Source organism: Arachis ipaensis, chromosome B3 (genome assembly GCF_059453495.1).
Source record: "Arachis ipaensis isolate K30076 ecotype BB chromosome B3, ASM5945349v1, whole genome shotgun sequence".
NCBI lineage: Eukaryota > Viridiplantae > Streptophyta > Magnoliopsida > Fabales > Fabaceae > Arachis > Arachis ipaensis.
This window is the reverse complement of record NC_142438.1, coordinates 46298231-46310145: the sequence shown is the minus strand read 5'-3', so window position 1 is coordinate 46310145 and position 11915 is coordinate 46298231. Positions and strand designations below refer to the sequence as shown.

At 31.8% G+C, this 11915-nt stretch overlaps 1 protein-coding gene across 2 annotated transcripts; it reads right to left on the bottom strand.

Moving 5' to 3' along the window:
• Nucleotides 1–3805: 3805 nt before the first annotated feature.
• Nucleotides 3806–10479, bottom strand: LOC148570503 (uncharacterized). Of its 2 annotated transcripts, none has more exons than XM_088510052.1 (14): nt 10172–10479; nt 8715–8805; nt 8407–8491; nt 8201–8285; nt 8058–8106; nt 7321–7390; nt 6601–6646; nt 6333–6507; nt 6044–6252; nt 5763–5837; nt 4859–4934; nt 4537–4617; nt 4269–4348; nt 3806–4176 (listed from the first exon to the last, which is right to left on the bottom strand). In XM_088510052.1, the coding sequence occupies exons 1-14, from the start codon at nt 10276–10278 to the stop codon at nt 4098–4100; spliced, it is 1308 nt and encodes a 435-aa protein (XP_088366178.1). In that variant the 5' UTR covers nt 10279–10479; the 3' UTR covers nt 3806–4097. The 2 variants fall into 2 exon arrangements, with proteins under 2 accessions (XP_088366178.1, XP_016189000.1); XM_016333514.3 differs by having other exon boundaries at nt 8037–8106; nt 10172–10477.
• Nucleotides 10480–11915: the final 1436 nt, after the last annotated feature.

Sequence of the window (11915 nt, the reverse complement as noted above, 5' to 3'; positions counted from 1 at the left end):
AAACAGATAATATTAAAAAAAGGACATATCAATAATCAAGATTAAACATATATATGTGTATTGAGTAATATAATATATTTTTTCTAAACATAAGCCAAAGCATATAATATTAAAAAAAAGGACATATATCAATAATCAAGATTAAACATATGTGTATCAAATAATATAATATATTCTATTTAAAAATTTATTATTGGTTAATAAATTGTTATATATCTAAAATAAAATTCATCAAATCTAACACTTGTTTAAACAAACAAATAAGTTAATTACTCAACCAATCAAAATTAAAATTAGTTATTCTAACTATCTTTCTAATTGTTAAACAAATTCAAAAATTTTGAATTGATATTTAATATTTTAATCCTGTGTATTATTTGGTCCCAGTTTGAGATAGTACAAACAGAAATGGCACTAACAAACAATTGTTTGAGTCATTATTATTAGTTGTATAGGAGTGTATACACCATCAAATTAAATATCGGTGCCTCTTTGTTTCTAGAGTATACATTTAAATATGTTACTAAGAAAATTTGCTATTTTTATTCTCCAAACAAATTTATTAGCTTGAGGTTTCTAAAATTTTATAAAAATATAATATATATATATATATATATATATATATATATATATATATATATTTTGTCATATTCTTGAAAATCTATTTGTCTAAATAAAAATAACAAATTTAATTAAAATAGAGATTTATATATTTATTTTTATAAAATTTAAAAATTTCAATGTAATAAAAAAATTTTAAAAGCGAAAACGGACAACACAAAATCCCTTTAAAATCTGTTTAGGTATATACTCTTGTTTCTAGAGTTGAATTGGTGCTCTATTAAGACAACAAAAATAATATGTAGGAAGTAATAATACGGGGGACATGCATATGATATGATTTGTCAGCAATGAAAATATTAGACCTATAATTTTTCTAAATTAATTACTTAAATTTCAATTATATAAAAGTAAGTTCATCTAATCTATTTATAATATATTAAAAAAATATAAAATAGTTCTATACTTACTTTTAAATATTTAATTTCACTTTATGTTATCACATAAAAAAAATATTTAAGTGACATAATTTTTTATTTTTACATTATATATTATATAATTTTTATTATATTATCCCTTCATAATAATTTATCTTTGTATAATATTATTATATGATTCTTTTTAATATTATTTTTTTAATAGTTATAATTAAATTATAAAAGTTATTTTATTCTCTCATATCAAGTTTATTATTTTTTATTTTTATTATTCTTTATTATAAAATTAGTATTTAGTTTTAATTTTTAATATTCTATTATCCTTTATTTTTATTTAGGTTATACTATTATTTTCGATATTAATATTAATTCTTTTTAAGAAATATAAAATTAATTAAAATTTAATTCTTTCTTTTTTGCATACTCATCACTCTTTTTTATATTTATTATATAAAATAACATTTACTTCACACGTTTTCTTTATCTCCTCTCAGATAATCTCATACTTCTTTTTCTTTTTTCTTCTCCATTCTTGCTAATTTTTTAATTTACTAGACATATGTACTATGTGATTGTGTGATTGTATTCATTAGTTTTTCATTCTTTTGTATAATTGTATTCATTAGTTATATAGTATTTTTGTTGTCTATGTATCATTTTTTTCTTTCAACAATTTATATTTTTATTATCAATTAGTTGTAATAATATTGTTAAAAATATAAAATAAAATTAAAAAATTAAATATTATTTTTAATTATCAAAATATTAATAATATTCATATTTATATTTCATCTAGTAGTTTCATCATTCTACTATAGTATTTAAATATAACCTAAAAAAATAAAAATAACTATTTAAAAATAAAATAAAAAATAATAATATAAATTCAAGTAAATAAATTTCAATTAAATATTTTTATTACTTATAGTCAAATTTATGTATAATTTTATTAGTTTTATAATTATTAATTTTGAATTAATTATTATTATTTTAAATTATCATTTATCATCAACCGTTATAAAATTTAAATTAATTTTGATATGGAACTAAATAAAATTTTAAAATTTTTAATCAATTATTATCTATATTAAAATTGTATACTTTTTATTTTGTATTTTTGTCAAATAATAATATTGAATCATATATAAATTGTCAAATAAATATATTTTACAATATCTTTTACAAATTAGCATTCAAGTTTAATATTAACTTAAATATTATCTAATCTATTCCTAAATAATATAACATTTTAAATATATACTATATAATATAATTAAATAATTAATTTAGCTCTCCACGCATCCCATCAATCTTAATCTAGTTGAAATTTATTATGTGCACCGATTTATAATGCAATACACTTTTTTATTCAATTATTTTTCTCCAAAGTAAAATAATATATTTTTTAATTCAAAACATATAAAATAATTATGTGCTATTTTATATGTATAATAATGATAATTATTGTATCACAAATATTATAAATTTATAACTAATTTATCTCTGGAACCCATTATCTCTGGTTATAATATATAATTGATATTAAATCCACCAAATTTTGTCAACCCAAAAAGAAAAAAAAAAAGGTCGCATAGCTTAAATTCTTATAATATACATGTATTTTTCACAATTCAGTCTTATTTTTTAAATTAACAACCTTATTTCTTAATCCTTTTCCATATTATGGAAATTAAAATGAACTGTTTAGTAGTTAATTAGTGTATAAACATTATTGATTTAGCACCAAAGAACAAGAACAGAAAATATGCTGGGGTCCAAATCCAATGAAGGATCAAACCATCGTTCGTTACAAACTTGCAAGTCACAATCAAAACCCCACCAATTTGCACAAAATCATATCCAGCATTTGACAAGTGACTAACGATTCAAGTTTTGGATTAAAAGCCCTTAAGTAGTAAAATATCATTTGATATTATCCATCAAATGCTAAACAAAATGACAAATAACCCATGATATCTTTGTGCAAAAAGACAAATACGCCCCTCCAAAAGATTTTCCTTACTGGATACTTTGTTATTATTCCTTTTCATTAATATCTTGTTTAGCCTTTTCTATTTTCAACAATTTCTTAGCTTATAAAAATAATGATATATGATCTTATGGATCTTTGGGATACATGATTTTTATCACCTAGATTTCTTATGGTAAGACAAATTCAAAGGGAAAATGGTAACAACTAACATAAGTTGCACAGCCTACGTAGAACTTATATTCCTACTATAAGGAATAAAAATATAATAACGGTAAGGACCACAACTTAAGAAAAAAAAAAAATCAGAAAAATACTCTGAGGATATGATCAATAGTTGTTAACTTGTTATAAAATATAGACTTTTCTTATTTATACACCCAATATATATTATACATTACTTTATCCTTGAATGTTGTTTAATTAACACACACTCTTAAGAGTGAAAATTTAAATTATAAGGATTGTAAATCATGCTATATCATCATCATTCATCACTCTTTTTTTTATTTAAATAATAGAAAAAAGGTATGATATGCTTAACTAGAATTTGGTATGATTTGAGTCTTGAGAGGTTCCATTTGCTGAGCTGAATCTTTCATAACATAAATAAGTAATGCGATTAAGATACATTAGTATTATTTGACAGAAAAATAATTTATCCTTCTAATATTTTTTTCCTTAAATACCCTCCTAATTATCAAAATAAAAGAACAACTTACTTTTTAAGATTTCATGATTATATTGTATTGTTACTTACTTCTGTAGTATTTAGCTGCATGTTTAGAATATTTTAAGGAATTATAAGACAAATGAGAAGAAGGGAAGCTAAGGGAATAGTTCCAAGTTCCAACTAATTACAGTGATCACATTTAGTTCATGCAGCCCAAACTGCATACGAAAGTAAATGCAAAACAAAATCAAATTTCAAATCCAATGTATCAACACCATGCTCAACTCTTCCTACCCTTTGGAGTATTATTAATCAATCAAGAAGTTAGCTTCGAATAAATGTCGATCCCAAAACTGTACTGAATATTTACCCTGTTAACCTTTTGTCAACTATAGTCACCTTTCTTATTCTATGGACACAGTCAAGTAGTTGGCACCTAAGCATCATACACGGGTAACCGCATTATAATATTGTCGCGGCAGATTGGGCAGTTCTTGCATTTCGCCGCGCATGTGCTGCAGTTCATGGAAATCAAGCATAAGTCCAAGCTATGAATGCAATGCCAGAAAAAGAGTGTTTTCATGGAACATCACATGTTTGATTTTACCTGCAAAGACTGCGATGCCTGCATGGAAGTAGTACAATGCTAATCTCTCTCTGAAAACAAATTCTGCATAATATTTTCTCCTGAAAAACAATATATGAACAAAGACAAAGAGGTAGGATGCAAGTAAAGTTAATCATTGATCTAAACATAGCAGTGAAGAGCAACAACATTCAGAAATGTAAGTTATAATTAAAGCACACAAGAAACTTATGAAAAATACACAGCATAAGCACATCACAATTAAGGACTGAATTGTTGGAAGTTTTACATTTTTAAGCCTTTCATACTCCCGCTCGCGGCATTTTGTAATTTCTGCCTGCTCACCAAGAGCTGTCTGCAGTCTCCAAACCTGACATTAAAAATTTTAAGCACAGTATAAAGATGAGATTTATTGGCTTATAGAGACTTTTGGTGCCTAATATAATTGACAGATGAACATAACTAACCAAAACCTGAGCGGATTATGTGCCAATAAAATAAACACTATGCAGAATGTTTCATTCTTACACATTTGATATTCCCATCTTTATGCAAAAGACAGGAATATATTTCATCATAAATAACTTTTATATTAACAGAATTGTCATCACCTCTTCAGCAAGATCCTTTTTAGGCATTTTCTTAATGATCTCAGGTACAGGTGAGTTGCCAGAGAACGTATTATAACTGTACATTGGGAAGCACAATGCAAAAAATCACTGTAAACAACTGTTAGGTAAATATAACTCAATAAATTGAAAATAGCTCAACTATTTTAAGCCATCATCAAACTAATTCAAGCAGAATTAAAGAGAATTCCGATCCTGAAAGGTGTCTTTTCAATTTGTAACACAGTTATTGTACCATCTGGTACCCTAATGTTTCCATTCATCTCAATGTTTCCAAACAAGAATGACTCAGTTGATGACTTCTGGGGCCACAAATTAAAAAAGTTCATCTTTCCCTTTTCAAAGTTGAAACTGGTAGTTATCTGAAAGTTTTAACTTTCATAGAACAGCTGAAATTATAGACAAGTAAACCTTAACCATCATACACTTTTCAACTTGAAAATTGTGCTGGTAATGTTTCATTCCATTGTCATACTTTGTGATATTAGAGAGCAAATGTGAGAAAGCAATCTTTTCTTCAATCCATTTTGTATTTTAAATTGGTATTAACTTAGAATCTCACATCAAGCTTGTCTTATATCTACCAAAATTTAAACTAGGCAAAAACAAGTTGCCATGTTATATCAAACATATAGAATAAACCAACACATGGAAATACCAACTATGACCATGCATATAATCATAACAATGCCAAAAAAATCCTATTGCAGGCTTTTGGGACACATACATTCGTATCTTTTAAATATCCAGGAATCAGGCTTGACATTAGAAAGAAAAAATTGCTCCAAGATACATTGCAGGTCACAACTGGGACATCAAAAAATATTTCCCAGTAGTAAAATTTGAGACTACACAAAATAATAATAATAATAATAATAATACATACCCAGAAGATCCTTCACAGTCCAATTTTTCCTGTTCTTCCTGGCTCCTTTCAGCAATTGAAAACCAACCTAAAAATCTGATACCTTGAATCATCAGATGTAGTTGAAGTACATTAAATGCATATCTTAAAGCTAACATGTTATGTCACAACATGTACTACTGATGTGTTAAATTTAGTTATAAAATGGATAAAAGATCATGGAATAAAGTTATGCCATGACAGCAACAGAATTTTATTAAAGGTTTCCCCAATAATAACCACAATTATAGAAGAATCTTTACCTAGAACCATGGTACAAGAGGCCCAAGTAACAATCATGAACTCTTGAAACACCTCTAGAATATATTCTTGGAGCAGCTCCACTATTTAATAGCAGTATAAGTTTCTCCACTAAGGCAGATGCTGCAAACATTACACCAGCACTTTGCAGCTGGAGAAGAAAAGAAAAGAAACTCGGTGCAGGTTTCTTTTTAGCACAAGCAGGTGCCCCCTGGAATGGAAAACAGATCAGATCCCCTAATACAATATCTCAAGGACTGTCCAAGCACATGATTCAGTAACATTACCTACCTCTAAATACCTACAAATTAGAATCTGGAATACTATTACTGGTACTTCCATGATTATGTCTTGCATGTTACACATTCTCTTCGGGCGTCGATTTCGCTCTGAAGAAACCACTAAACCACTGGTGACCAGATTGGACCACTTTGTACATACAAGAAAAGCAAAGCACTCGACGATGCTGCAGAATGATAGATCCATTAAAAACCTTATTTAACACATTTAAGCCAACATTCTAAGAAACACAAAGGGAGGAACAACACAGTAAACTTACGCAAGGTTAACAAATAAATCCCACCAGCTGAGAACGAGTAAATCACCTATATCAGTGAAGATAAACAAAGAGACCATTAGAAAAAGAATAACTTATGAAAATAAAGATCTTATTCTAGTCTCCACTCATCACGACTTCCAAAAGGGCTAAATTACATGACATGGACTCCACAATCTTCCAGTACTGGTCCATATATCATATGTATAAAATTCAGTCCAAAAGTAGTAGGTATAATGTCATGTATATTTCTGTGAATTAAAATACATTTACAGTGAATTATAATTTGTAGGAATTACTTTGCTAGATAGATAAAACATGAAGAACTAACCATGTTGAAAAACATTGTGCCATTCAAAGTATATGTCACAAAATGGGGGGAAAACAAATTCTATTTCATTTTTTAACAGCCAAACTGGCTCAACTGCAGTTCATATTATGGGCCTTTAATTATATGATACCACAGTATTCATGAAGAAAAGTCTAAAAACCGGATTTTTGTATGCATTTATTCAAAAGCATTTCCCCACTATTAACAAAATCAGAAGCCTTAGTTTGCCAGGGAAAATATTGAGGAAGGACATCAACAAAGCAGTGCCATAACAATATTCCACAAGGGACACAAGATCAAAATATTTGGCATCATATCAATGATAAATGTAAAAGAATTTGGAAACAGTAAATGAAAGAGCTCATCCATTTAACTTCAGGAGAGAGAATTACCACTCAGTTTTAAGAGTGTGAAAATTGTAGCAGTAATGAAGAAGACCCTAGAGATTGCAACCGAAAAGTGCTGCAAACAGCAAACAAGTATTTTCAGTATAATGACATCGATAGCCTCAAGTTTATTATCTTTCATCAGTAAAGAGAGGAAACTGAACATCGTACTGGCAATTACATAACAAGCATCACTAAAAATTTAATTGACCCAAGCAGCAATTTGTAGTTGTGTTAAATGTCTTCTATGAGATATTAGTAAAACAACAAAGAAACCTTTTCCACATGTTGGAGCCAATTAAATGTATCAAAGAAAGCCACTGAGTTCTATCTTTCAACAAAATATTAATATAGTAAAATGTGAACTTGAGAAACAAAAGACGTTAAGGTTTTAACGAAATAAATCCTAGCAATGAAAACCTGCAGGCATACAGATACACATTCCACCCTGTCCTCTTTATGAAGTTTTACCATATAAGTATAATTATTGTCTACCATAATTGTCCCTTATACAAAATTCAGTCATTGTATTCTCATCGACAAAGGTGCTCAAGAAGTCTTCAATCCAAACATCAACATTTATTATTCTATTTCTATTTTCTGTTTTAATCAGTTATATATGTAAGGAAGCCCAATAGAGACCATGAAAAACAAGTTGACATATAGAACATTGATTACAACAAAAAAACACTGCATTCAACACAGCAGAGATGGATCCTTACAGGAGGTGTTTCCCATATTACCTCAGCACTCATGTTTTCTTCATCCCCTGGCATTAGAGCCCTACATAATCTGCACAGAAAACAAGCATCAGTTGGTATGGCTGATTAATATTGATAAATATGAGCCCACATCACGATTTTATTGAAACATCCAAACTAAGTACCTGAAATTTTCCATGAGAATAATGATTTCAAATATTAGTAATGGAAGGAACACAATCTTCATATTGACTACTTGAGCACCACGAACTGTAGAAGAGCAAATGCATTAGTATACTAAGAGAACTCGTAATATTGTCACAACAGGAATTCAAGTTTTTTATTACAATTTTCATTTCCAAGAAGGCAGAGTTTTTTAATGTAGGTGTACCACATATGCTCTCAAGATATATACAAAGGAGCAGTTCAAATGCAGTAAGTAATCGCATTGCAACGACAGCATGACCTGTTGCCCACTGTCACAAAATAGAAATTCAGTATTGTATTTGCACATCATAGTTGACAGGAGTAATTTATAAAGGGAAAAAAAAGCAAAGGAGAGCCAGTGACCATATTCTGGAGTTTTACTTATTGTGATTGCCAAAGGGTAATTCAAACTCGTGTTAGAAGCTCAATGGTCCAAAGCACACAAAAAGTACAAAACAGTCTCAAGTTATATTGAATATGAAAATGGATTACATTTTGATTATGTCGGGCTGACAACCCTGGCAATGAAAACCTCCCTCGAGCCACAATGGCATGAAAGATCCAAAGAGGAAAGAATATTATCCTGTTGATCAAAGTAAAAAATTCATAACTACAATTGTCTACAAAGAATCCAATATATGCCACACCTTATCACACATCATTCTTACCATAAAATTTCTACATTGAAACAAATCTTCAGATAGAACCATCAATACCATCACTTTTTCAAGACACCTACTCTTTTTCTATCTCTTGGGCTAAAATACATTGAGTTAAATGGAAACCAGGGGAAAAGAAGAAGATAGTAATATGTTCTACAATCTACATCATCTCCAACAAAGAAGGGTGTTGAAGATTTTGGAGCTGGAGCACATGGCTTTAAAAAAGATTTAAGGAACAACATACAATGTCTTCATTTGAATCCCATACTAAATCAAATACAATTTCCATTTTGTTGTTTAGGGTACAATCATTGAAATGATATGAAGCAACTTGATAATTCCTATCTACCAAGGCTTTCTAATCAATTATGTTTTAAATCAAAAGAGAAGGCCTATTATGTCTGTCACTCTGTGGAAGCTTTACAATAAGACAACAATATGCAGGCTTAATTCCAACTTCAATAAAAGCAAAGGATATCACACTCATTGATTATTTCGGAGGTACCAATAAGTTTGCAAGTTTACAATAATAAATTGTACACATTTTCACTCCAGGCCATAAGTTTAGCAGACATTCATCTCATCTTTATCTAATTTCCACTTTCCCCCAGTCCATTTACTTAACCAAGAAGACTCTGATGCTTATATGAACAATTTTTTACAGAAGAAAACATAAAGTCATTGCTGAAAAAAAAAAAGGTTTGCCACAAAGCCTACCTCAAATTATTATAAGGAAAAGTAAAAGGGAATCAAAGCGGGTTCTACTGTGTCTTATCAGTAGCTCAGCTATTGCGACTTTGACCCTTTCCAACAGAAGAAACCCTTTCCATCACAATAGCACAATGATAAAAGAGTTCCAGTTCTTTGGGATTATTTTGCATGCAACTCTAGCCATTGCATCATAAATCATTCGTTCATTGCATGTAGGGACGGCCAGAGCAAATAATTACTAAACTCAACTCCATTTCTCTCACTCATCATCCACAAAAAGGGACAAAAAAATAAAGATTACTACTTACTAATTAATCCACATAACCACCCAGAAGGATTAACGCATTGTAAATTACCAGCAATGCTATAACACAGTACAGTGTTTAAAAACTTACCATTTAAGTTGTAATTCAGAGATACACGTGTTATTAGGGGTAATGTAGACCATCAATTGGAAGATAGATTACTCTAGAATCATCGATTACTAGTAACGTGACGCAACCAAGCAAATTAATCAAACATTAGCGATGATTCAAATGGATTACTTGAATTAACTAAGTTAAAGAAGGGACTAACCACCACGATAAGGAGAGGCGGTGGTGAAGCTTTAGAAGAAGCAAAGCAGTGAAGCAGAGAAGGGAGGCGTGTGCAGCCACAGGCTCTAACAGCCTCCGCCACGTCATCTTAGAATACCGAAATGCGGAATGGCAAAAGGAATAGGATCCAGGTTATAAGAAGGTTTCAGTTTCAACAAGAGTCAGAGTCAAAGTCAAAGTCAACTGAGAGTCAATGAATCGAGAGGGAAAGGGGGGTTTCTTAGCTTTTACGCCATATGTGTTTTTGGGTGGAAGAAAGAAAACAAGAGGAAAGCTGCATAGTGTCACACTCAGACTCGAAGAAGGTACTTTCTTACGTGGATACGGTCCGGTTGGCGACCTTCCTGCTCCCTACACTACGCTGGTCGTTGGAAAATGAAAAGTGAACAGGCGTTGGGATTAGTTTTGATTTTTGAGTGATGAGTATAAAGAGCATTTCGGAATTCGGATAGTCCATAAGTAATTTTTTATTTTTTAATATTTAATTTATGAAAAGTTATAGTCCTTGATTTTCAAAATTCTCTGAGATTGGGCGAGTTACCCATATTTGTCCTTGACTTTCAAAATTCCCTAACAGCATCCCTGACATTCAGCTCCGGGACCCATAGTTGTCCTACAACCCTTTCCGGCGCCAAGTCAGCAAACGGAGGGATGATCTAGCACCTCCAATGCCACGCTGGAGCCAGCAACGTTAGTTGATGTGGCAAATCTGAATTTTGTACCCAATCTGGTCCCTGGTCCCATTAAAACCCTAAAAGCTAAGATCATCCTCTTCATCGCCTGAGTTTCATCCCTGGTCCTTCCACATCCACCTACTTCAAGGACCCTCTCTTTTAATGGTAAAGGTTCATTCTCTCCATTCTCTCCTAATCGCCGCGCCTCTCCAGCCCCTGTTCTGTCCGCGATCCCACCTCGCTCATCCTCCTCTTTTCATCTACGCCGGCGACCTCTCCGTGACCCAACCCTCTTCTCGTTCCAGCCGCGTCACCACACCCCCTCCCTTCATCCATAATCACCGGCGATAACCCACACCGCCGCGCCCCTTTCTCTTCCCCTTTCCCTCTTCTAGCTTCTACCGAGCCCAGTGCCATCGCGACGTTACCCTCGCGCCAGAGCCCCATCTTCTCCTCGCCGAACCAGAGGAACCCCCACCAGAACCCCTTCCGTCGAGCTCAACACCGAGGCGCCATACCCTTGTTCCCTCGCCAAACGTACGATGCCCTTCCCTGGCTTCGACCACCACCATCGTGACCGCCATCCCCCTATTCTCTTGATGCCTTCGAGCAGCAAGAACAGGGCGTCTCCCCTGTTTCTCAGCCTTGCAACGCAGCGCTGCCCTTCTTCTTCGCCACTTCAGTCTCTGAGTATCACCGCTGGTGCCGCCACTTTGGTAAACTTTTCATCCTTCAGCAACTTGATATCCATCGTCATTTTCCTAGCTTTCCTTCCCAGTTTATGTCTATACCACAAGAAAGGAAGAATACCCCTAGAACACCCTGTCTGTGCATCATCTTTTCTTAGAAGCTTACCAAATAAGCTCTTTATATAAACTTCTCAATTACGTCTAAATACATTGATTTCCAATATAAAAGCTCGAAAACAAAGCATGTAGCCAGTTCCCTTACCACCTAACCAGGAACCAGGAGCCCAACACGGTGTCAATCAACCACCAGGATAATCAAGTGCACAAACAACATCATAGGGAATGCGTTGCGCACGAAGCG